Below are 25,951 nucleotides of genomic sequence, written 5' to 3' on the forward strand. Positions count from 1 at the left end.
GTTCCAAATTGTTCTATAGTGAAGTCCTTCAAATCTACAAGAATAATTTTATGCATTTTCGCCACAATTAATAGTTTTGCATAACCTAGTGGGATCCGTGAAGTTCATGAAATCTACAATGTCATTTATAGATACTATAGGGATATTCCAGGTCAGCCAAACTACCTTGGAGTTTAGAATTTCAGGTCTACATTCGTAACAGTAGCCATATCTGTTAAAATGAGTAACGTTGCATAATCAACCACTGTTACTGGAGCAACCTGAAGTCTATTAGCTTATTGTGAATCTTTGAGACATTTAGGAACGTCCAAACTGTTATATACTGAAGTCCTTCAAATCTACAAGAAAAACCAACGTTGTGTTTTCGTCATAAATAATAGTATTGCATAATCTGCTGGGATCCGCGAAGCTCTTGAAAACTCAGGGACACTACAGGGATATTTCAGGTCAGCCAAACTACCTAGGAGTTCAAGAGTTCAGGTCTACACTAGTAACAGTATCCATATATGTTATACTAAGTAACGCTGCATAATCATCCGCAGCTACTGGAGCAATCTGAAGTCTACAATCTGAAGTCTACTAGCTAATTATAAGCCTTTGGGACATTCAGGGCCATCCAAACTGTTCTATAATGAAGTCTTTCAAATCTACAAGACTAACATTATGTGTTTTCGCCATAAATAATAGCATAGTATAATCTGCCGAGATCTTTAAATCTCAAATGTCGTTTAGAGACACTATGGGAATGTTCCAGGTCAGCCAAACTATCTTTGAGTTCAAAACTTCAGGTCTACTCTAGTAACATCAGCTATATCTGACATACTGAGTAACGTTTCATAATCAATCACAGTAACTGGACCTACCGGAAGCCTACTATATATTATAAAATGAATCTTTGGGATATTGAGGGTTGTCCAAACTATCCTGAAGTATAGCTCTTGATAGTAACAGTAGTTATTCTCACAATGAACTTTAAACTATAATCTGTAATCCCCTTGGCATATCATGAGTAATTTCATGATAGTTTTGAGAGATTACCGTTACACCCATAGACTTTAGGATCTAAATTCAAGAACAGTTTGGGTGACCTAGGATATCCCAGCTGATCTGATACTGTCTATTGAACTTGCAAAAGACTTACTGGACATGATAGATTATAAATCGTAGCTTTGTGTAATGAAAGAAGTTACCATTACACTCATAGACTTTAGGATTTATACTCAAGAACAATTTGGATGACCTAGGATATCCCGATTGATCTGGTATTGTCTATTAACCTTTCAGAAGACTTACTAGACATGATAGATAACAAATCGTAGCTTTGTATAATGAATGAAGTTACCGTTACACCCGTAGACTTTAGGATCTAAATTCAAGAACAGTTTGAATGACCTAGGATATCCCGGCTGATCTGATACTGTCTATTGAACTTTCAGAAGACTTACTGGACATGATAGATTACAAATCGTAGCTTTGTATAATGAAAGAAGTTACCGTTACACCCGTAGACTTTAGGATCTAAACTCAAGAGTAGTTTGGATGACCTATGATATCCAGAAAAAATATTCTGCATAATATTACATATACCATTTTTATGCTGTTGACCACCAAAACTACAGAAAAACGTAGAAAAAACTCCATAATGACGCTTGGAAAAATTCCGGCTTCAAAGGGTTAAAATACATTCCAGCTATTCGTCCAGGAATTCCTTCAAGTGAATTCCAGAATTTTTCCAAGAATTCCACCATTTGATAGTTCTCCAAAAATACTCCGAAAATAATTCTTCAAGAATTTCTCCAGGGATTCCCTTCAAAAATTCAGAAAGGACCACTCGAGGGTTTCCTCCAGTGATAGTTTGAAGGCTTTTACGAGAATAGCTTCAAAAATTCTTCCATGGATCCTTTCGGGAACACGTCAATTGACATTTATATGATTAAATTCTGAGATGAGTATATGCAGTATAGTAGGGTGGGGCGGGGCAAGATGGGTCAGTGCCATTTTCGAGCGAAATACTCATGTTTTGATTATGTTAATAATTTTGTTAGGTGACCAGCATGAATATACAAAAGATTAGGGTATTGATTGAAAAATTATTCACTCTCATTGGAAATAAAAAATAAAATGGTTTTTAGCCATTTTTCTTATGCGATACATCCCATATATTCTCCATATAAACCACCGCGGGGCAAGATGGGTCACCTCCGATATTGAGCGTATTCTTGGATTATTTAAAAGTTATTTATTTTTTATTACAAGACTATCTCATAAATGACTTCAATCAAGCGGAATGAACGCTCGAAGGAAATCATGAAGAATATTCTTGGTATAAGTTCTAAAAAGAGTTCAGCTGTAGATATTAACAAAAAAACATATTATAAAAATCCTTAACCTTCTAGAAATTGGCCACTGCTACCATCATCACGCTGATTTATGTAGAATAGGCGAGGTTTTTTTTTCAACGGACTCCTAGCCCCCCCCCCCCTCTAGCCACGCCAATGTTTGCAGGGCTAGTAGCGATTAGCTCTTAAAACATTTCCAATATTACCTTGAAGAAGTTCTTCGGGATTCCTAAAAAGTACAACATCTATGCTCAAATCTAATTCCAGAGGAATCCGTCAATCAAAATCTCGCCAACCTGGTTCGGCTGTGTCTGGGCAAAAAGTTGGACAAGTCCAATCAGTTCTCAAACTGGGCCAAGCGTCCTTTGCGGAAGGAGCAGCTCCGGTATGCGGCCCTGGACGCCTTCTGTCTGCTCGAGATCTACGAGGCCATCGAGCGACAGCTGACCCACATTCAGCTGGATCCCAACGAGATTCTGAACGCCCTGCTGAATGATGTCCGACCAAACAACGATGGTGGCTCCACGAGGAGGACAGGCTGGTCCCAGGATGGATCATCTTCAAGCTCACGGCGCAACCATCGGGATAGGCACAAGAAACGACTCGCCCACAGCAGTGGGGACGCCAACAGCGGGAATTCATCCCGCAACTACCAAAATCACCATCTGTCACACCAAAATCGTCCCAAGGCCAAAGGCGTTGGTTCTCGGGAGCAGCAACCGTTCCCCGGCCCCAATACGAAATCTGTACTGTAAGTGCAAGCGAGACCTACTCAAAGTAACTCCCAGTTGTTGAACGTACAAACGAGAAATGTGAATTGTAACCTGAACTGCTACTACTTACCTACGTACCATATTATCACACCGATTATTAACCGATTAAACCTGTTTTCATATCTTATCATCCAAGCCGAAGCTTCTCTCATTTATATCATTGAAGGGAACTCATTTGGGGCACTCATCAACACAGTGTCCCATGAGTTCCCCCCAATGAACCAGAGTACGTTTGTATGTGCATTTGTAGCGTTTCGGAGGTTCGGTTCGTGTGCGATCGGATGCTGGAGGGACTGGCGAAGATGCTGCGGCGCTTCGGAATCGATACCGTGGCGATTCGGAACGAGAAAGGCGATCGGTGTGTGTTCGTGGCCCACCAGGAGGGCCGATACGTGCTGACGCGGGGAGCCAATTTCCACAAGGTAAGTTATAGTCTCGTCATGCTCACATACTCATACGTCATTTATACATTAACGGGAAAACATCGAGATCTTGTGCACAGATTTTCTTCAGAAATATATCTTGGAATTACCCCTGGAGTAATTTGGACCAGGCGTAATCAAGAACTCCTCCAAGTCTTTGTCTAAGAATTCTTCAAAAGGATGCTTCAATATAGTCAAATTAATCCAGATTAATCCGGAGAAGTATCTTACTATTTTCTTCAGAAAGCTGCAAAGCAGTAAGAGAAGAACAACAGCTTCAAATCATGGATCGGATGGACTGTTGTCCTCACGAAGGATGGGCAGCGACTTCAGTCGAAAATGGCAATTGATATTCATCATGAAAATCATCAGGCATTTTCCGAAGCACTGATTACTACCATTACAGGTTCGGGGATAGTAGGACGAGGTGCAAGTCTACAAAACTCGATGTCCAATTTGCTAACACTGGCACGCCACTAAAAGCATATGTAGAACAAAGGCTAACTGCTCTAACTGCCGTGGCAACCATCAGCTTAGCAATTGTCAGTGCTACACTTACCAATTACGCGGATGTTGGTGGGACCACGTCTGGCTTTACTACCCCAGTCCCTACATCGTTACAACTATTATGGGTACGGAATTCGAGCATAGTAGGAATGAATACAAGTCCAACACTTGATGTAGAGTGTGCTCAGGTACCCACATCACTAAAGACATACATCAGTTTACCAATACCCTTAGTACCCTACTTACAAGCGTGAGGATTAGACTGGCCCAAATACAAAAATGTCGAAAAATTGCACGGGGCACCCTCTAGAATCGCGCCTTCGAATGAGAGGCACTGTAAAGTAGAGCCCAGGGTCCGTATTCAACATGAGAACACCATCCTCACTAGACCGGCCCACATTTGTATGCAACGAAAAAAAAAAGTTTTCAAAATTCACGGAACACCCTCTAGAATAGTGCTTTTGAATGAGAAGATTCACCTCAATTGGTTAAAAACTGAACTGGCGCAAATGAGTTGAAGGTTTGTATGGAATGTTCAGTCGAAATATATGGGAAATTGGATGACCTCCAGTATCTCAATCAGTACGCCGGTTTGGCGAGTTCGATTTGGCTCAGAATTGAAAGAATGGTAGTTGAGACCCTAAGGTACATCTTTGTAGAAAACTATATAATGATAAAACTTAATTTAGTTGCGGTTTCAGCTAACGAAAGCAGGGTGAGAATATCTTCCCCCGTTTACTCTCGGTTGTTGTATACAGCACATGTTTGTCGGTCGAAGCTTGCGCGCTACATCATAGGCAGCTATGTAATTCTTCATTGTATCGATTCCCATCCACCACGTGCGTGAGCAATGGAAATAATGAAGGACAACATAGCCGCCTATGATGCAGTGTGCAGGTTTCGAACGGCAAACACGTGCTGCATGTAACAACCGAGAGTAAATGGGAGAAGATGTCCTCACCCTGCTTTCGTTAGCTGAAACCGTAACTAAATAGGGTAATTGTTCCCTTCGTTGTGGTAGTACCTAATGTTGCGGTAGTGGCATTTGAGCACTTTTTCGACTGAAATGTTACCAAAAGGCATTTTTAATAGATGTATTATGCTTAATTTATAAGATTGCACTTTTTGTGTGCTTAAGTTTTGCTCAAAAACCTAGTTTAAAAAAATATTTTCCTTAATATTTCTGCTGCTGTGTTCCTATTGTTGCGGTAGTGTTCCTAATGTTGCGGTATCCCATATGATTTCAATGGGATACCGCAACATTAGGAACCGAAATTAAATTTTACCTCCATAATAGGAACAGTGTGCCTATTGTTGTGGTATGCGATTATTGATCGAAAACAGAGAGAAACGATAGTTTTCATATTTTTCCCAGCAAATATGGGGAATCGCGCCACTTGGGCGGTGGCTTCTATATTCGTCTATTTTCCACTATGACTCAGTCAAATTTAAATCAATTGACACACCTTTTGGAATGTGGTGAGATATGTATAGTATTTACCCGTGTACAACATTTCAAGTCAATTGGTTCAAAATTGACTGAGTTATAGTGGAAAACAGACGAATATAGAAGCCACCGCCCAAGTGGCGCGATACCCTGGATAGAAAACTACCGGCTAACGTTTTGAAACCGTTCATTAGATGGTACGATCATATTTTTTTGAATAATTTACCTTATTACCACAACGATCGGCACACTTACCCTAATTAAGTTTTATCATGATATGGTTTTCTACAAAGATGATTCTTAAAGCCTCAACTACCATTCTTTCAATTCTGAGCCAAATCGAACTAGAACCGGTGGTGTGCCGTATCAGAGACTGGAGGTCATTTAATTTCCCATATATTTCGACTGAACATTCCATACAAACCTTCAACTCATTTGCACCAGCTCATTTTACTTTACAGTGCCTAGCCTGCAGCAGGCGTATGACCTAGGAAAGCCAAAACAGAAAATGTCTGTATAGCAGGGTATGAAAAACGGATCACGTCGAAAAACAAACGCTTTAGCGGTGCATGTTGGTAACAAAGGCACTCCGCAACAAACGCATGTCACGCGATGAGAGCAATAAAACAAAGATCGCTTGCCGTGCGTGTGCCGATATTCTGTTTTTCTGCTGAAATTTTCGACCCACATCATCGAATTCATAAGCATTTGGACGCATTAAGACTTTTGCAAACCTCAAAGTCGAGTTTCAGTTGTAAAACAATGCGAAAATCACGATGGGAATGGAACGAGACAAATATTCCTACCGTTTTTGTTGTGAACAAACTCGGGAGCGATCTTTGTCATTATTTGCTAACGAAAAAACAAAGCGTTGTTGCCGTGCCTTCTTTGTTGCCTATTTTTCGCTTGCGGTGCCATATTCTGCATACACTGCTGTATAGTGAACCTCTAAGCATAGAGGCGGATGGAGCCAAGTCTTCTAAGGCATAGGTTCCCAAACTTTTAGGTGCGCGATGGCGGCCAGCAGACGTACTTTTCGCGACCCACCATAGAAATTCTCTCATTGTCTGTTACAGTAAAATTTTCGCGACCCACAGTTTGGGAAATCATGTTCTAATGGAACATGATGGATTAAAGCCACCCAGAAAGTTAGTACTGTCTGTCAACGAGGTGAGAGAAACAAGGAAATCGGTAGAGATAGTCTAGTGCGTAAACGCGTAAAGAAGTTTCTTGATACTAAGCCTTCGCGTCTCGACATAAGACCTGTAGAAACAGTTCCTGGAGGTACGGTTTCAGTCCTAGAGACGATTGTACGTCGAGTGGGACCCTTGGTGGGACCATATAGCCTTCTGGCCTAAACATTTGACTGTCGCTTCATCAAATGGCAGGGCCAATCGTCAAAGCCTATCTGGAGAGAAGTGGATCACGCTATGTGTTATAGATCAGTGATTCTGCGCCAAGATTGCAAGGCTTACACAGAGGATAAAGTAAGGATTTGCTCTCACGCTATATTTAACCAAGTAAATACGTCATATTATCTTACGCGAGGAGTCCCAAGGTAACAATTTGCTACACAAGGTGTAGCAATACTCACTATTCATGGAAACAGCTTCTCGGAAACGGTAAAATATGGTTTATAGATTTTCGCCACCTGGCTCTACTACCCCAGTCCTTATAGTGTTACAACTGTTTTGGGTTCGGCGTTCGGCCATACTCTTGCAAGTCCAAAACTCCATCAGCTGATTAATCGTTGTGTTGTGAAACGACCTCTGCGGGATGGGAAAAAGCATTGGTCGGACCGGCTAACAACCTAAACGCCACTAAAGAGTATGTTCATTGTGTACAAGCTTTATTCACCGTATCATTGGCCACAGTCCCATTTCTACTCTAACTAGCTACTGCCCTATCGCTATCTAGATCTTTCGCATTCTTGCGCAAATTTCTTCGCCGTACTCACGGTTCTTCTGGAGGGTGCACCCTGTTCATGCCGGAATCCTCTCTCCCAGCTTCTTCCGTCCGATTCAAGCACAAATCGGTTTCAGCTCACCGTTGACGCCTATACCGGCCGACTGGCTGTCTCCTTCGTAGCGGCAACTTCCACGCCGCCTCGCTGCCACCCACACGACGACTGATCGTTTCTTATTGCCACCTGAACCAACGCCTCAATTTGAAGGTTACCAGTGTCGACACGACTGCGCTTGAGCCAAGTTCTCCCTAACAGTTACGTATGGATCCCTCCTTCGAATCGCAGCTTGTCCGGATCCCGCGCACAGCCCTGTCGTTCAGACGCCCATGCGGCGCCGATGATCGGTCCCGCTCTTTCCGTACAGCCGATGTGGACGAGCTGAAAGCAAACACAAAAAGCCCTGATGGGAAAACACCCCTTAGTATATCTGCCAGCCAGACATCTAGTAGTGACTCACTTCTTCTTGGAAGGCTTCTTTGCTGTGTCGTGATGCTCAGCGTCGTTCCGGGCGTTCTGTCGGGTTTCCCGTACGGAATAAGTATCAACGTAGGCCAGATTAGCACTGCTGCCGGTCAAGTGTGCTGGCGATCTGTGTTTGGATATTTTTAATTAGTTTCCTGCCACCTGTATTCGCACGTTTGTTGGGACTCACCTACGGGTGTTCGCTGTTCTGATCCGGTGCAAACCTCGTCGATGGACTGATGATGTTTTTACGTTGGTCGCTATTCAGCACGAATCTCCCGCGGTTTCCGAACCACTTAGCGTGAATCTAGAGAGAAAACCTCTGTTAGGAGTGTGCCATGTCGAAAGTCCACGAGTTTCACTAACCTTCTTCCGGATGATGCAACGCACGGCCTTCCGTGATTCCCGCTCGACTACGTTCTACGCTCTTTCTGTACAGCCGATGTGGACGAGCTGAAAGCAAACACAAAAAGCCCTGATGGGAAAACACCCCTTAGTATATCTGCCAGCCAGACATCTAGTAGTGACTCACTTCTTCTTGGAAGGCTTCTTTGCTGTGTCGTGATGCTCAGCGTCGTTCCGGGCGTTCTGTCGGGTTTCCCGTACGGAATAAGTATCAACGTAGGCCAGATTAGCACTGCTGCCGGTCAAGTGTGCTGGCGATCTGTGTTTGGATATTTTTAATTAGTTTCCTGCCACCTGTATTCGCACGTTTGTTGGGACTCACCTACGGGTGTTCGCTGTTCTGATCCGGTGCAAACCTCGTCGATGGACTGATGATGTTTTTACGTTGGTCGCTATTCAGCACGAATCTCCCGCGGTTTCCGAACCACTTAGCGTGAATCTAGAGAGAAAACCTCTGTTAGGAGTGTGCCATGTCGAAAGTCCACGAGTTTCACTAACCTTCTTCCGGATGATGCAACGCACGGCCTTCCGTGATTCCCGCTCGACTACGTAGGTCGGAAAACCCGCGACGGTGGATTCTACCGAACGGGGAGGATTTTGCACGTGGGAAGCTTGCGGTGAATCGTCGTGCAGCAGTCCACTCCCGGTACGTGTTTCCAGCGCAGATCTTCTGGGATAAAGTTGTTGCCTTAGCACTTATTGATTACACTTATCGTGAATCCACTCACCACGATTTGGCTGGTCCTGTATGCTGCTCCAGCGGTCAATCAGCTCGCACACGACGTTCACCTTGCTCCTTGCTACTTGCCGGTCTGAATGTCGAGCGTCTTAGCCGTGTGGGTGTGTATGTGGCTCACCGGAAGCGCGATCGCTTGCTTTCGCCGAGTTGCAAGTGACAGATTGTTTTCGCTGAGTTGCTTGCATGACGTTTCGCAGTGGGGCACATTTTGGGCGTTTATGCACGGAAAAATGTTTTGTGGTTTTCGGTGTGAGCTTGTACATCTCCAAATAAAACAAAATGCTTGACCAAATGACTTATGTAACAGTTGGTACCGTACCCTTACTTACAAGCGGGAGATGGTGTTCTCAAGCTGAAGATGGATTTTGGGCTCCAGCTCTGAGAAGCCAAGAAATATTGGAATAGCGAGAAAACACGAGGGAGAAGTCTGACGTGGATTTTGTTAAAACTACGTCTACTGTGCCTGGCCGATCACAGGATTCTGATCTAGGAGGAAGGCTACAACAGCAGAAGACTGCGGAGTCAACCTCTAAATAATCAAAGCATGAAAGCGAATTGAGCCAAATCTTCCTAAGGGGTTCAAGGGCTGAAAGTCTCTTTAATAAAGACAAATCAATCAATTCCTAGGGACTAAGCGTGGGTAAACGCAGAAAATCCCTAAAACCACCAAGAAAGATGGTGGAGGGGATGAATCTACCTATTATATGGTGTAGCGCAGTTTCGAGTTCGAAAGGAATCGCCCAAGAAACTTCTTGAGTGATTCCTGGCAGAAACTTTCTTAGGTGACTGCCATTTGAACTGTCATTCCTTCGCTACTGCGTACTGCGATCGAAGAAAAACCGGTTTCTTGAGCGATTCAGGCAAGGAATTTCCCATGCATCAAGACAAGATAGGCTGAGAAATTCCTCCTGAACTGCAAACGATGCTTGAGAAAGGAAAGCGGTAGGGAGAGCAAAGTGTAAGAGGAGCAAACGTTTCGGATTGCAAAAGCAAAGTTGTTACCGTATTGGATTAGAAATCAACGTCATAGGTTGTTCGGTACTGAGTGATGGAAGACCGACTAGACTCTGGACCCTACCGTTGGGATCCAATCTGTGGTCGATCTTTCCATTGCCATCTTTATGCTAGTGACCACTTCCCTATTCCCTTGTTGCACATAGTGGTACGTCGAGTATCCAGAAAGCAGATTGGGACGGTTTCTCCGTCGCCAACTCCCCGGCGGTGACGGTGTACTGACCCTAGTTCTGTTTTTTGGGTACTACTTGAGAACTAGGGAAGAAAAGCATTTTCATTCCGGAAGTTACCGGACATACAATTTGGCGACGAGATTTCAAAAACCCAAAACAAAGGCAGACCGTCAGCAAGCAATATTCTAGATGGCGGAACTTTTGCAAAAGCTGGCGCAACTAACCGGCAGTATCCAGGAGCAAACTCTAGAAGCCCTGGCTATAAACATCAGTGAGTTTTCTTTCGACCTGGAAAATGGAACCACATTTGATAGGAGGTACTGGCGGTACGTGGACCTTTCGATTCTGTTGCCAAAAAGCTGGAAGATGCAGCCAAGGTACGATTGCTGCTAAGGAAGTTGGATACACCGTCACACATCAGATACGTCAACTACATTTTACCGAAGCTTCCCAAATATGTCAATTTTGCGGATACCGTCGAAATTCGCAAAACAATTTTCGGAGTTCAAATCTCAACATTTAACATGCGTTTCTACTTTTGTAGCTGGTCAAATCAGAAGCCGAAGACATTATCAGCTATGGAGGCAAGGTGAACCGTGCATGTGAAGACTTCAATTTCAAGAACATGCTCATTAGGGTGATTCAGGTAATTTGGACAGACCGTTGTTACGCGTATATATTTTGGACATTTCCGTACGCGTATATAGTAACGGTCTGTTCAAAATACCTGAATTCCCCTAATCAATTCAAGTGTTTGGTGTTTGTCTGCGGTGTGGAACTATGACCTTCCACACTGACATCCGAGCCAGGCTACTTTCCTGGAGCGAAGGCGAGGCAGTAGAAAATCTTGTTATGCCTGGTTTAGACGGTGCAAGTGACTTGATTCCAGTCAGTTGAAAATGTCCAATTGTACGCGAATTGAACGTGTAAACACCACCATTCATCTCACTTGACATGAACGAAAGTTGAACTTTTTCATTCAAGTCAAACGAAAACATTTCACTTGCCCCGCCTACACCCGCGATTCATGTGAGTTGCATTCAAGTCATCTGTCATGCCTGGTTTACATTGTTCAATTGAAACGAGCAATTCACTTGCTAACTTCTCAAAGATGTTCAATCCAATGGAATGATGTGTTTAGACTGAGCAAATGACTTCAGTGTTCACTTGAATGCTCTTGAATGCATCTCTGTTGAAGCAAGTGCACAGATCGAAAAAAGAGTGTAAAATTCTGTGGCATATGATGCACATAATTGGAGCGTGGGATATCACAGAAGTTTACATGACATATCATGCAAATTTCATGAAATATCATGTAAACTTCCATTATATGTCATGTAATTCAGCATGACTCTGAGAGTTTACATTACATATAACCAAGGGGTTGGACATTCAGCACACTTCGTTTGTGCCATTATTTTTGAGCGTGTGCCAATGTGTGCCAAAACTGTGCCGGATAATTTTCAGTGTGTGCCGAACGTGCCGAAGGTGTGCCGCACGTGCCCAGTGGGGTTTTTTCTTTGAATGTTTTTCCTCTAATGAAGCACCCTGTCAATTTTTGTCGAATGTTGTTGATCTGATTGGTGTTTACAAACAAAATCCAACCCAGCATACTTGATAAAAATGTGAATAAACGGTTTTTTTCAATCGTGAGTATTTTGACAGGTTGATTCTATAGAGCAACGTTGGATTTTATTGTTGTGCCCATGTGTGCCGAATTGTGCCGGCATGTGTGCCGAGATGTGCCGGCATGTGTGCCGAGATGTGCCGGCATGTGTGCCGGGCACAATGTGCCGAGTGACCAACCCCTTGCATATAACACAAATTTTTACATGATATAGGGTATTGGTTCCCTTATTAAGCATGTAGCTCCCATTTTCATCCTACGAAAAACAAAGGATTGAAGCGCTGTTTGTTTTGTTTCTTATTTTTGTATTTTTTGTTAGAAGTGAGCACCCATGAAAACAAAATGAACGGAATCAATCGGTGCCGTAATCGCTTGTTTTCGAATAGGATGAAAAAGGGAGCGTGAGATTACTGATGGAACACATACCCTATCATAAACCATCATAACACTAGTTTTACATGACTAAAATTAAGTTTACATGACGTGTAAATTTCATTATTTTTATCTGTGTGTTTACATTGTTCAACTCGTGCGGAGCGTCAGCAAACTGAATTGAATTCATCTCACTGACAGATGACTTGAATTCAGCTCACATGAATCGCGAGTTTAGACGGGGAAAGTGAGACGATTTCGTTTGACTTGAATAAAAAAGTTCAACATGTTCAACTTTCATTCAAGTCAAGTGAGTTGCTCAATGCTCATGTGAGATGAATGGTGGTGTTTACACGTTCAATTCGCATTCATTTGGGCATTTTCCATTGATTTGAATCAAGTCACTTGCACTGTTTAAACCAGGCATCAGATGAGATGAATTCAATTCAGTTTGCTTGCGCACCGCACGAGTTGAACAATGTGAACATTTGCTTCAACTGAGATGCTTTCAAGAGCATTCAAGTGAACACTCAAGTCATTTGCTCAGTCTAAACACATCATTCCATTGGATTGCATATCTTTGCATATGTCTGCAAATGAAATGCTCGTTTCAATTGAACAGTCTAAACCAGGCATTACTCTCCAGAACCTTTTAACGGCTCATCAACCTGGAGGCGGACAGCAGTGCAATCGGATTGGCCACAAGGAACACTGCAGTGGCTGCCTATTAGCCTGGTACACGGGTTATATAGGAAAATACAAAAAATGGAAAAACTCCCACTCCTGTATATATTTTGAGTTTCATTTTGGTCCCATATCAACTGTGCAAAATTTCAGATCGATCGAAGAAACTATATTTTAGCGCCCGCCATTCTTAGTTTTTCATACGATTTACTATGGAGAAAATCTACTTCTTCAAAGAAAAATCGCTTGAGGTCACCCATTGATTCCTAAAAATGAATCGTTGAATGATTTCTGTAGATAACTTCACGAGGAAGCAGACCTCCGAAGAGCGCAAAGCGATGCGACATTCGTGGAAAAAGTTATTAAGCCTTGCCCGATCGATAAAATGACGAGATTTTATTATTTATTGTTATTCCTTACATGTTAAACAGCGTTGGCATGCCATTCGGTTTTCAGTCAATAACTTTTTCCACATGCCTTAGATTGCTTTGCGGTCTTCAGAGGGTTTGTTCCTCGTAAAATTTCCAACAGAAATCATTCATCGATATATTTTTAGGGGTTAAGGGGCAACCTGTGGCGATTTTTCTTTGAAAAAGTGATTTTCCTCATAGTAATAAGTATGAAAACTTAAAACGGCTGGCGCTAAAATATAGTTTCTCCGATCGAGCTGAAATTTTGAACAGTTGATATGGGGCCAAAATGAAACTCAAAAAGTGTACAGGAGTAAAATGTCTTTTTGTGTCCCACCCTACTGCCTATATCCAAGCCGAAGTCAGTTCCAGCCAAGGAGGAATAACCAATGAACAAATCTAAAAAATCCCGTCAAGCGATACCCCGTGGCGTTTAGATCGTGAATCACATCGCTTAAAGGTGCCATTAGACTGTTTGCCGTAATGCCAAATATTTGTCCGACATTCATCAAAGGTTGGGATGATTCACGTTGTGTTTGTTGAGCTTGTTTGGTCAAATATTTGTCATGTCTAATGGGACCTTAACTGCCGGTGGACACATAAATGTCCCATGTGCAAAAACAGACAATCGAGAAAATCGCGTCCAAAGTTCGAAAAAAGTAAATTGTCTCAACTATGAAGTATAAGTGCTGAATCGTGTTCTAACATAAACCAATTTTTAATTCGAGCACTATTTTTTTTTTGTTTTAGAGCGATTTTATAGTTCCATAGGATTTCCAATGAAACGTGACGCTTATGCGTCCACTTTTAAGAATGTTACAAATCGGCCATGCATTTTTTCAACAATTTTCGGAACAAACTACAGTCGGAACCCGCTCGTTGAGCCACAACCTCCACCCAACCAACGAATTCGATTCGCTAGTTGGGTGAAGTGACAGCAGCACAAGGGGCGTGCGCATTGTTTTTTTTAATCATGTTTAGGTTGGAAGCAAAAAGGAAAATTTTTCAATTTGTTTTACATTTAGAGGAAAACTGATACGTTTTGCAAGATACATATATGGCCAATGCGAGAAATAATTATTTTCATCCATTTTCAGTCGGTGAAGTGAAAATATAGATGTTTATGAAACCACCCGGTACCAAAAGCAAGCACAAAACACTTTCAATGATCGACAAAATAAAGATTGCCGATGTTTTGCATTTATTTCGAAGTTATTGTACATATTCTTTTTTTAAGAAATATGAAATTGAAATTCTTCTCGATTATCAGTAAAGTTTAAGAAACCAAAAACTCATTAGCTCGCCCCTCGGAATTACAGATTGGTTGTCATTTTCAGTTTGACATTGAATTATGACATCCAGGTACTTTTTAGTTGGCTGACAGCTCAACTAACGGGGCCCCAACTAAAAAGCCACCCAACTATTAAGCCCCCAACCAGCGAGTCATGACTGTACCTATTTTTATTTCCCCATATGATAGTACACCACGATACATGGTCTCGTCACTTCAGCTTGAACCAAACGATGAAACACGAAGCATCGCCTAGATGAATTTTTGTTCTACGCCTTACATTCATGCGAGCACAGTCCGAACCACACTTTATTTTCAAAATGTCCGTTAAATCGTGCTTTATTGCGATTTGAGTACTAAGTCTGTTTGTCTGTGGTAAAACCTCCGTGTACTGCGTTGAGACTTATGGGTAGTATGTAGATCGCAAGAAATGTCTTGGCCTATTTCGATGCGTGGGAAATTCAAATGGGGCATGCTGTGTAAATTTCTTGACCATGAGTCATTTTACGAAACGATAACAGTGTTTATGATCTTGTACCCCCTAATAAAAATGTATTATACACTGCTGATAGAGTGAATGATTGTATCATTCCGTGTATGATCGAACACAAGCAACACACATGTTATAATAGAGTTACGGCAGCGCAAGTTTTGGTTGTATAGAAGTTTATTTGACGTAATTTTAACATTGTGTTTAAATAACGTAAAATAAACTTCTATACAACCAAATCTTGCGCTGCCGTAACTTTTATATAACATGTGTGTTGCTTGGGAAATAATAGCCCGAAAGGGTTGTTAAGCACGTTTTATCATATTTTTCTATTAGGGCCGACTTTTCGAACCCTCTAAGCAGAATACCCTCTTCGAATGAGTGTAATCAGTTTAAGCAACATAGGGCGGAATTAAAAGCTACGAAACTGATTACACTCATTCGAAGTGTTGATGATGATATTGATTTTCACGTGTTTGGACGCGAGCTCCTGTCAAATTTTTATTTATCGGCTCGTAAAATAAACTATTCCGGTCATGGAAAAATAATGCACTGAACAAAAATTACTTGAGCGATTCCGTTTGAAGTGCATATGTTCGCGAAGATCAGAAAACCATTCGTCACGAGTAGCTTCGTGAACTGCACCCGCTGTACGGCATTCTAGCCAACATGGTACCCTGGTACCTGCTAAACAAAAATGGTCATATTTTTGCCATTTTGTCACCGATTTTAGCAATCTTGGGGGCTAGCTAATTCGATTCAAAAAATCACCTTCTACTGAGCAGTCACCGAGGATTGCGGAACATCCGGATTTCGGCGTAGAATTCTAATGCCTGATGCCACAATAAACCAGATCTTTCCCTAACCAAATTAGCCGCAACGCAACTATCAAAATGCACTCGCAACGAAGTGGCCGAATAGACGAGTGCACCGATGAACTGAATGCATCGCGGTCCGAGAATTTTGACACTAGAGAGGGGTCGCTTCCAATCAGAAGTGAACGATTTCCAATCAGAATTGAACAATTCTGATTGGGAATGGCCCCGCTGTAGTGTCAAAATTCTCGAACCGCGATGAATTCAGTTCATCGGTGCACTCGTCTATGGAGGAGTGAGCACCATGAACGAATGGGGTCGAATGTGATCTGCAAAAGTGATCAACTTATTTCCTCGTTCACTGCTCCCATTCACTTGCTAGAGTGTTCTTCGCGAAGCTAAAAATAATAAAAACGAATGCTTGCGAATTATGGATCGCGAAGATACAAGAAGGAATGCTCGCGAGTAAGATCCAACGCAACGGAGCCCTACTTATGTCGTTTTCGTTTTTGTGGCGGTGCTACACCGCTTCGTGCTACACTTTTCACTTCAAAAACGAACATTTTCGGTGCAGTTGCATTGGTGTGCGTGTATAAACACCAAAATATTGACAACTTTGCAAACGCTGATTGGTGGACACGGTGTGCACCTGCTACACTCCCGATTTTTTGAGTGCTACACTATCATGCGCGGTGCAGAAAAAGTGCTGCACCGGTGTAGCACCACCGCAAAAACGAAAACGACATTAGGTAGGCACCCGATGATTTCTCTAGCCAGACCTAGTAAGCTGGAAGAGTTTCACTTGCGCGTGCCAGGAAGGTCATCCTTGATGACAAAAGGAGCGCTTGAGCTGATTTCACAGCAGGAGATTTTTGTGTTTAGCGGAATAGTCTATTTTACGAAACGACAACAGTGTTGATATCACCAGGGTGCCAGGCCGCCATTTTTAAGAATCCAACATCTAGTATGTAAACATTTGTGTATCCACAATGGATTCCATTGTGGATACACGATAGATGTTGGCTCCTGTCAGATGCATTAGGTGGGATTAGGGCTGCCACATACGTGGTTGATATTGATATTAACACTCACGGGCATGGGCGCAACCTCCTGTCAAATTTTCATTCAGAAAATGAGCGATCAGCTGATCCGAAACGTCTCGTAAAATGGCTCATGGAGGAAGGTCAAAGCTATCAGTGCAGTGGTAAAAACAGTCATGCGGAAAAAAAGTCATAGGCGTAGAGTATCGCCATTGATGCAGATGCGATCGCGGAGACCTTTGCTGATTAGTTTGGAAACGGTGTCAGCAAACAGAAAATGCAGCGAATCTTTCCTGCATACCAAGTCATTGGCCGAGCGAAGTTCTACTACTCCCTAGAAGATGATAGCGACCCAAGTGTAGTTATAGACTACAAAAAGGATTTCAGTTCGAACGAGATCAACTGGGCCCTCAGCCACGGCACTGGAAAGGCTGCGGGCCCTGACGATATCGAATATAGGTATGTTCCGATTATGTCAACACGAACTTCAGACTCTAGTTTAATTTAAAAACACTTCACTAATACTTTACTTTTGCAAAAGAAAATAAAAAATGAATAACTCTTTTAAAGAAAAACTAGAAAGGACGAGCAAATTCCTTTTAATTCTACTACTGTGCTTATCTTCGGACAGATAGGCCTATTTCGTCTGTGACTTACAGACTTCTTCAGTGTCAAGTGCTCGACTGAAGAAAACCTCGCATTCGTTGTGGTATTTATACTAGGAGTGTATGTGTAGGTACGTGTGTGGGTAAAAGTGTAGGTATAAAAATGTAGGTACAAAATTGTAGGTACATATTTGTAAAAAAGGGGGTGTATCTGCCTGTTAGAAAACAGGGTGTCAATAAGATACCTAAAGCTAGGAAAATTCCTACCGATTTGGTAGGTAGTCAATTGGTGTTTGTTGTGTTATTTTTTCCTGCCGATTTGGTAGGTAGTCAATTTGTGTTTTGTGTATTGTGTAATGTTTTGTGTGTGTTAGGTAAAAATTTAAACAGCCACGTATACCCATTGCCCTGATCCTTGTTAAGTAGTTTTTTATTGTTTTGTTTGTAAATTTCTAAACTTTCTGCAACATCAAGTTTCCATGGGTTTGTAATGTGTCGTAAGAGTTTAATATTTGAAGTATTCATAAAATGTCCTTCATTGAAAATATGTTCAGCAACTTTAGATTTAAAATGATGAATGAGTCCTTTGTCTGTGTCTTTGTGTGCTTTTGATACTTCCGTTATGTGTTCTTTGAATCGTGTGTTGAGTGTGCGTTTTGTTTGTCCTATGTATATTTTGTCACAGTGATTACATGTTACTTTGTAAACACCAGATTTTGTTAAGTTGTCCAACGGGTCTTTCGTAGATCCTAAGAGAGTTTGAAGTTGGTTAGCTTTGCTTGTGAAAACTAATTCAAAACCAAACTTTCTGAGAATTGGTCGGAGTTTTTTGGTGTCATTGTTGTAGTTCACAGTTATCCGTTTAAGTGTAGGTTCTGTCCGTGTCAGTGTAGTCAAAGAACGTCTGTATTGTTGTTGTGTCTTTTTGTTGATGATCTGTTGTATTGTTTGTTTTGTGTAACCGTTCAACTGTGCTGTTTCGAAAATGTAATTAAGTTCTTTCGTTTTTCCTGTTTCACTAAGTGGAAGTGTCTGCATTCGGTGTATCATGTGATTGAAGGATGCAATTTTGTGTTGATGTGAGTGATTTGATGAGTTTGGAATAGTGCGTTGAGTGTGTGTCGGTTTTCTGTAAATTTCGAAGGAAAGTGTTGATTCTTGTTTTACGATGAGTATGTCCAAAAATGGTAGTTGGTTGTTCTGTTCAATTTCACAAGTGAATTCGATGTTTTTGTGTGCATTATTGATATTGTTCAAGATTTCAGGTAAAAGATGTTTCTTAACAATGCTAAACACGTCGTCAACGTATCTCCACCAGACTTCAGGAAGCTGTTTGTTACTTCAGACTCTAGTTTAATTTAAAAATACTTCACTAATACTTTACTTTTGCAAAAGAAAATAAAAAATGAATAACTCTTTTAAAGAAAAACTAGAAAGGACGAGCAAATTCCTTTTAATTCTACTACTGTGCTTATCTTCGGACAGATAGGCCTATTTCGTCTGTGACTTACAGACTTCTTCAGTGTCAAGTGCTCGACAGCCACAAACCCCAACATAGTAAAGACACTTGAACAAACACTCATCAAAGAAAGCATCAAAAAACTACACAGCAAGATCAACATGAAAACTTTGGAATGTTATTCTCTCCATTTAAAGTTAGCGAAAGATTATCCTGAATCTTTCCCTAATTTTCTAACAAAAGTAAAAGTTGCAGAATTTTGTGAATCAGAAAGAAAAAGGAAATTACTAGATAAAAAACTTAAAGCATTAAAGATGCAAAATCCGAAGTTTACATGTTCTTCTACACAACCACAAAACACAACACAAGAACTAACTGGGTTAGTGGTCAATCGCTCTTCCGAACAGTTTACGGAAGAACAGTTGACCCTTCTCAACAAAGGTCTTAACTACGCAGTACACTCTAAACCAGATTCAACACAAACCATAATCGACATTGAAACAGCTATCAACACGAACAATTTACAGACACCACAGATTCAAGAAATCAGAACACAAACAGCTAACACTATTCAAAACACACAACAAAACAAATTGAACAAAGAACACCTGAAAGAACAACGAATAATCAAAGAACTTAACCAGAAACCAGTTTTCTATCTGAAAGCTGACAAAGGAAACAAAACAGTAATCATGAACAAAGAGGACTATGATGAAATAATGAATAACAAGATTCAAAATGGACCTTACCGAAAACAACGTACTGATCCTCTTCCAGGATTAGTAAGACGTGTTGACAAAACTCTCAAAGAGTCTACACCAGTTTTAGGAAGCGTCATTAAAAGCCTGAAAGAATCTAACCCTTCATTGCCAAGAATAAAAGGACTTCCCAAAGTTCATAAACCTGGAAATGAAATGCGTGAGATTGTTTCAGCCATTGGTTCACCTACACACAAAATTGCCAAATATTTAGTACAAGAATTCCAAAACATGCCTAAAAAATTTCACAGTAGATCTGTCAAGAATTCCGAACAATTCACAGAACTAGTACAGAATTTATCCGTTAACGACGATGAAATTTTAGTTTCATTCGACGTTAAATCACTATTTCCAAGCATTCCAGTTAAAGAGGCCATTAACCTACTAGAAGATTGGCTTCTGAACCAATATGAAGATTCAAATTCAGATTGGATTAAGAAAGTTCGTACATACATCAAATTAACCAAACTTTGTATGGAAGAAAATTATTTTTCGTTCAGAAATGAAACCTACAAACAACTTAATGGTGCCCCCATGGGCAATCCACTTTCTCCATTTTTAAGTGAAATTTTTATGGCAAATTTGGAAAAACGCTTAGAAAACAACAAACAGCTTCCTGAAGTCTGGTGGAGATACGTTGACGACGTGTTTAGCATTGTTAAGAAACATCTTTTACCTGAAATCTTGAACAATATCAATAATGCACACAAAAACATCGAATTCACTTGTGAAATTGAACAGAACAACCAACTACCATTTTTGGACATACTCATCGTAAAACAAGAATCAACACTTTCCTTCGAAATTTACAGAAAACCGACACACACTCAACGCACTATTCCAAACTCATCAAATCACTCACATCAACACAAAATTGCATCCTTCAATCACATGATACACCGAATGCAGACACTTCCACTTAGTGAAACAGGAAAAACGAAAGAACTTAATTACATTTTCGAAACAGCACAGTTGAACGGTTACACAAAACAAACAATACAACAGATCATCAACAAAAAGACACAACAACAATACAGACGTTCTTTGACTACACTGACACGGACAGAACCTACACTTAAACGGATAACTGTGAACTACAACAATGACACCAAAAAACTCCGACCAATTCTCAGAAAGTTTGGTTTTGAATTAGTTTTCACAAGCAAAGCTAACCAACTTCAAACTCTCTTAGGATCTACGAAAGACCCGTTGGACAACTTAACAAAATCTGGTGTTTACAAAGTAACATGTAATCACTGTGACAAAATATACATAGGACAAACAAAACGCACACTCAACACACGATTCAAAGAACACATAACGGAAGTATCAAAAGCACACAAAGACACAGACAAAGGACTCATTCATCATTTTAAATCTAAAGTTGCTGAACATATTTTCAATGAAGGACATTTTATGAATACTTCAAATATTAAACTCTTACGACACATTACAAACCCATGGAAACTTGATGTTGCAGAAAGTTTAGAAATTTACAAACAAAACAATAAAAAACTACTTAACAAGGATCAGGGCAATGGGTATACGTGGCTGTTTAAATTTTTACCTAACACACACAAAACATTACACAATACACAAAACACAAATTGACTACCTACCAAATCGGCAGGAAAAAATAACACAACAAACACCAATTGACTACCTACCAAATCGGTAGGAATTTTCCTAGCTTTAGGTATCTTATTGACACCCTGTTTTCTAACAGGCAGATACACCCCCTTTTTTACAAATATGTACCTACAATTTTGTACCTACATTTTTATACCTACACTTTTACCCACACACGTACCTACACATACACTCCTAGTATAAATACCACAACGAATGCGAGGTTTTCTTCAGTCGAGCACTTGACACTGAAGAAGTCTGTAAGTCACAGACGAAATAGGCCTATCTGTCCGAAGATAAGCACAGTAGTAGAATTAAAAGGAATTTGCTCGTCCTTTCTAGTTTTTCTTTAAAAGAGTTATTCATTTTTTATTTTCTTTTGCAAAAGTAAAGTATTAGTGAAGTGTTTTTAAATTAAACTAGAGTCTGAAGTAACAAGTTCTACTAAAAGCTCTAAAGTAATAGTAAAGCAACACGAACTGCCATAACTGAAATTCATTATCTGTCTGTCGTTGAATGCAACAGTGATGCATGTCACAGTTCCATTGCACGAAACGACGCTTTCCAGAATGACACACAGAATGCGTTTACGATATCTTAACAAACAAAAAAGTGTTTCCTTTCTTTCGGAAGAAATTCTTTATAATGAGTATCTTTTAAGATTTCTTCACGGATTTCTTTAGGTTTCTTCTGGGATACCTAGGAAATCTAAAAAAAATCTGAGATCACTCCAGAAATTCCTTCTAATGCAGATTCCCTTTGAAAAAAAATGTAGAGTTTCTCTAGGAATTGCCTCCATAAGGAATCGGAATACATCAAAGGACTCATCCTCTTGAAATTCCTCCAAGAGTTGCTTTTGAGATTTACCAAGATGTTGCCTCTGAAATTTCTACAGAAATTCGCCGAAGTTTTTTTTTTCAGAATTTCCTACACAGTTTATTTCAAGATTATTTCCTGAAATCTCTCCTTAAATTCCTTGTATCATTTCTACAGGAGCTCCTTCCGGAATTCCCCAGGATTTTTTACTTCTCTTTATCCAAGAGATCCTTCTGGAATCCTCCAGATGTTTATTCTAGGAATGCTATAGGAGTTTCTTCTGAAAATCTGCAGGAGTTCATTTTGGGCATCTGCCAGGAATCCCCGCTGAGAATCTTCCAGGATTGCCGGGGCCCGTGGCGTAGTTGGTCACACGTTCGCTTCATATGCGGATGGTCATGGGTTTGATTCCCAGCCCCGGCACTTGCAATTTTTCGTCAGTTGCTCTTCATCGAGAGCGGCTGACACTGACCCTCTTCTGAGCCCCATGGCTCAAACGGACCCGGATACCTGGACATCGGCGAACTGCTACTCATAATGGACACCCAATCGGACTGGAAAGGAACAACGGCCACCTATCATCCTTGTGCTCATCATTCTACCATGTATAGAGTAGAAAAGTGAAAGCAGCAGAAAGGCAATCAGTTCGATAAAGTATAATAGAATACATCTAGGCGCTGTACAATCTGTAGGTACAGCTGTCAATTGAAATCGCTCACGTAGTGCCCTAGTGGACAATAGAGCTGTAAATTAGGTTAAGTGATTAGGAATAAAAAAAAATCTTCCAGGATTTCCCTCAGGAAATTTTCCGGTTACTTCTATCTGGAAATACTTCAGGAGTTCCTTCTGAAAATCCTTCAACAGTTTCTTCCAAAAATCCTTCACAATTTATTTCTGTGAATCTTCCAGAAGTTCCTTTTGAAGATATGGGAATTCATAAGAAGTTTCTTCTGAGAATCCTACAAGAATTCCTTCTGGAAATTCTCCTGGACTTCTTCTTCTGGTTTCTTTTGGGAATCTTCCATAGGTTCCTTCCTGGAGAAATGCTAGATTGTCTTTCTAGTGTAATCTACAGATGAGGTTCCTGGTGGGATCCTCAGAAGTTCTCCTGGGGGAAGCCCTGCCAGGAATTCCTTAAGGAATCATAAATGGAAGTTTTGGAGTAATCTACAGATGGAATTTCTGGATGAAATCTCCAGATAACATTTGTGATAGAATCGTCAGAAGGAAGTTCAAGGAGGAATAAACAGATGGAAATTCTGGAGAAATTTGAAAAAGATTTTTTTTCGATTCCTGTAATTCTTCACTTAAAAATAATCAAAGGTCCCTGTATTCCTGTGACAATCTTCTTCTGTGCGGTGCCTGATAGTTTTCCAAGACAAATAAGCCAACCTTCCTTAAGAAGAAGTTCCTTGAGGATCCCTGGAATGGGTTTCTGGATAAATCTTCGGAGTGATATCCGGACCGGAAATATGACAAAGAGATGTTCCACGAACATTTACGTAGAGAAGTTTTGAAGAAAAACATGCGAAAAATTTTGTAAAAGGGTCGGCAAATAGAACCATGGAAAAGTGTTTAAGAAATTTCTGGAGTAATACTTCAAGAAATAGAATAACGACTTAATGAAAAATGCATGGTGAAATGAAATGTTTGTCTAAGCACCTAATACTGATCATTATGTCTAAACCTAAACCCCCCTTATTATTCATCCCTCAAGTACTGCGAATACCTGCCGCCGGGCAACTGCTACAACGTGAGCAACGATCGCGTCGAGGACCAGCTGTTGGAGGTACTGCGCTACTACAAGATCGTCGTCCGCCAGGAGAACATCTTTAGCCGGTGTCAGCTGTGCAACTGTGGTCGCTTCCTGTCGGCCACTCCGGAGGATGTCTACCGGCTGAAAACCGGCACCCCCATGCCGGCCAACTATATGGACATGCACCGAAAGGATCCCCTACCCTCGGATGACCGTCGAATGAAGCTCGATCGCAGTTGGATTCTGGACAGCCTGGGGGAGCGCCATCACAAGGCCGGCCGGACGGATGCCGGCGTTCCCATCGATATCGGCTACGTGAGCGATTCTGTGATTGCCAATGTGGATGTGTTCTACATATGTGATGGGTGTGGCCGGTGCTACTGGGACGGGTCGCATCTGGAGAACATTCTCGCCGGCAAGCTGGTCGACCTGCTTTCGCTTAAGTATGATTAAGTGTGACTGTTGTTACCTGTTGAGAGGCAGTTGTGGGGAGATTTTCGAATAAAGCTGATAATATGTATTTAATCGTTTTTGCATAGGAAACGTGTGGGGTAGTTGTCGATTGATGCCGAACAACCGGTATATAATAAGATCGTCTTGTATTATGTTCACGTGCTGCCAACAATCAAGCAGGTAGGTAAGAAGAAGGTGTGTCTTCATCGCGCTTAGGTTTCCTGAAAGGGTAAAGGTTAGCTTACTATGATCGCCGCCTGCTAATTGATTATTCCCGGTTTTGCCTTCAGGGCTTCGCTTGGATGAGGCGCCTGTAATAAGATTGCTAATTAGTTCGAAACTGTAATCAATTTTGTTTGCAGCACACTGGAGGGAACGGATAACCTGCATTATTTAGCAAGATTGTTTCATAATATAAGCATATGATTGGGTGCTAACTATATATTGAGCCCTAACCGTCATTTGGTGCTTCAGATTTCTGCATACGATAATCGAGGTGTGGCTTCGTCATATCTTCTTCTAAAGACGCTCATTTAGAAATTACTGAAGTTCGAAAGTTTTCTTGAAAAAGGCGTTGAAATTAATCAAAACAAAAAAAACAAGATTGTAAGTATTAAGCCTTCATCTACCGCCTATAGAGAAAACACTAGCGTGGCAGTCTACGTGACATGATTAAAAAATTACGAAGATCATATCACTTTATCAAAACCATTCCTGTGCCAACGATACCTTCCCTACTAACAAGCAATCCTTGCTGCAGCCAAGGGTCCGTATATTCGCTTCATTCCATTCATACCCACCCCTCTTTGCTGAAGCGAGTCGAGAAAGATTCAGCAAACGGGCTGTCCTGAACGATCGTGCAACTACATCACCAATGTGATGTGATGCGCTAGTCGCTTGGCATTGTTACTCGTTGCTGTTCGTTCGTAGTTTTGATCGGAAGCAAATGGATGTATGATGAATAGTGAAGATTGATAGGGAGCGACCGTAGCAGCTATTCTCGGAATTAGACAAGAATTTCTGCATGTAATATAAGTATATTGTTGTTGAAATGCTAGATTAGTAAAGGAAGTAATGAATTTTCAAAAACCAAGTAGAAAACATGAAAAAATCATACGTACAGCCACTGACGAATCGTATCGTCGATAGATCGCTTACGATGCGTTATGATATTTGTGAAATAACACGAATCATGAACCTTGCCTGCGGCCATTGGTGACGCCGCGATGAACGCGGTCTTGCACATAACAAAAATTGATAGTATTGTCTATATTCCTTTCTTATTTCAACCTGACTGCAAGGACGTGGGCGGCGCCGTTACTGTACTGTTAAAGTAAATCTCTGAAGTTGCACAGTGAGAATGGTTATGATCAGTCCCAGTCAACCTTTCAATTTTGTTGCGTACAATAGAAGCAACAGGAATATTTTTGTTCGGGCACCACCACAGACGCTCGACTCGACGCGACGTCAGTCGTAGCAACCACACGTGAGGTTTGGGT

At 41.1% G+C, this 25,951-nt stretch overlaps 1 protein-coding gene and 2 long non-coding RNA genes across 5 annotated transcripts in view; 1 reads left to right on the forward strand and 2 right to left on the reverse strand.

The window, feature by feature from the left end:
• LOC115256382 (exonuclease mut-7 homolog) overlaps positions 1-24,542 on the forward strand; it is a 52,486-nt gene extending 27,944 nt beyond the window's left edge. Inside the window, exons 7-9 of the mRNA XM_062843623.1 lie at positions 2,607-3,090; positions 3,363-3,534; positions 23,961-24,542. Of these exons, the coding sequence (XP_062699607.1) occupies positions 2,607-3,090; positions 3,363-3,534; positions 23,961-24,452 (1,148 nt within the window). The 3' untranslated portion in view covers positions 24,453-24,542. The remainder of the gene's footprint in view (positions 1-2,606; positions 3,091-3,362; positions 3,535-23,960) is intronic.
• LOC115261057 (uncharacterized) lies at positions 7,244-8,335 on the reverse strand. Its single transcript, XR_003894743.1, has 4 exons — positions 8,283-8,335; positions 8,107-8,223; positions 7,912-8,043; positions 7,244-7,854 (listed from the first exon to the last, which is right to left on the reverse strand). It is a non-coding gene; the product is annotated as an uncharacterized LOC115261057 (long non-coding RNA).
• LOC115261058 (uncharacterized) lies at positions 8,347-9,370 on the reverse strand. 3 transcript variants are annotated; one of them, XR_003894745.2, is made up of 5 exons: positions 9,050-9,370; positions 8,820-8,988; positions 8,644-8,760; positions 8,449-8,580; positions 8,347-8,391 (listed from the first exon to the last, which is right to left on the reverse strand). It is a non-coding gene; the product is annotated as an uncharacterized LOC115261058 (long non-coding RNA). The 3 variants fall into 3 exon arrangements; XR_003894746.2 differs by having other exon boundaries at positions 8,820-8,991; XR_003894744.2 differs by having other exon boundaries at positions 8,820-9,370.
• Positions 24,543-25,951: the final 1,409 nt, after the last annotated feature.

This window comes from Aedes albopictus, chromosome 1 (genome assembly GCF_035046485.1).
Source record: "Aedes albopictus strain Foshan chromosome 1, AalbF5, whole genome shotgun sequence".
NCBI classification, from domain to species: Eukaryota; Metazoa; Arthropoda; class Insecta; order Diptera; family Culicidae; genus Aedes; species Aedes albopictus.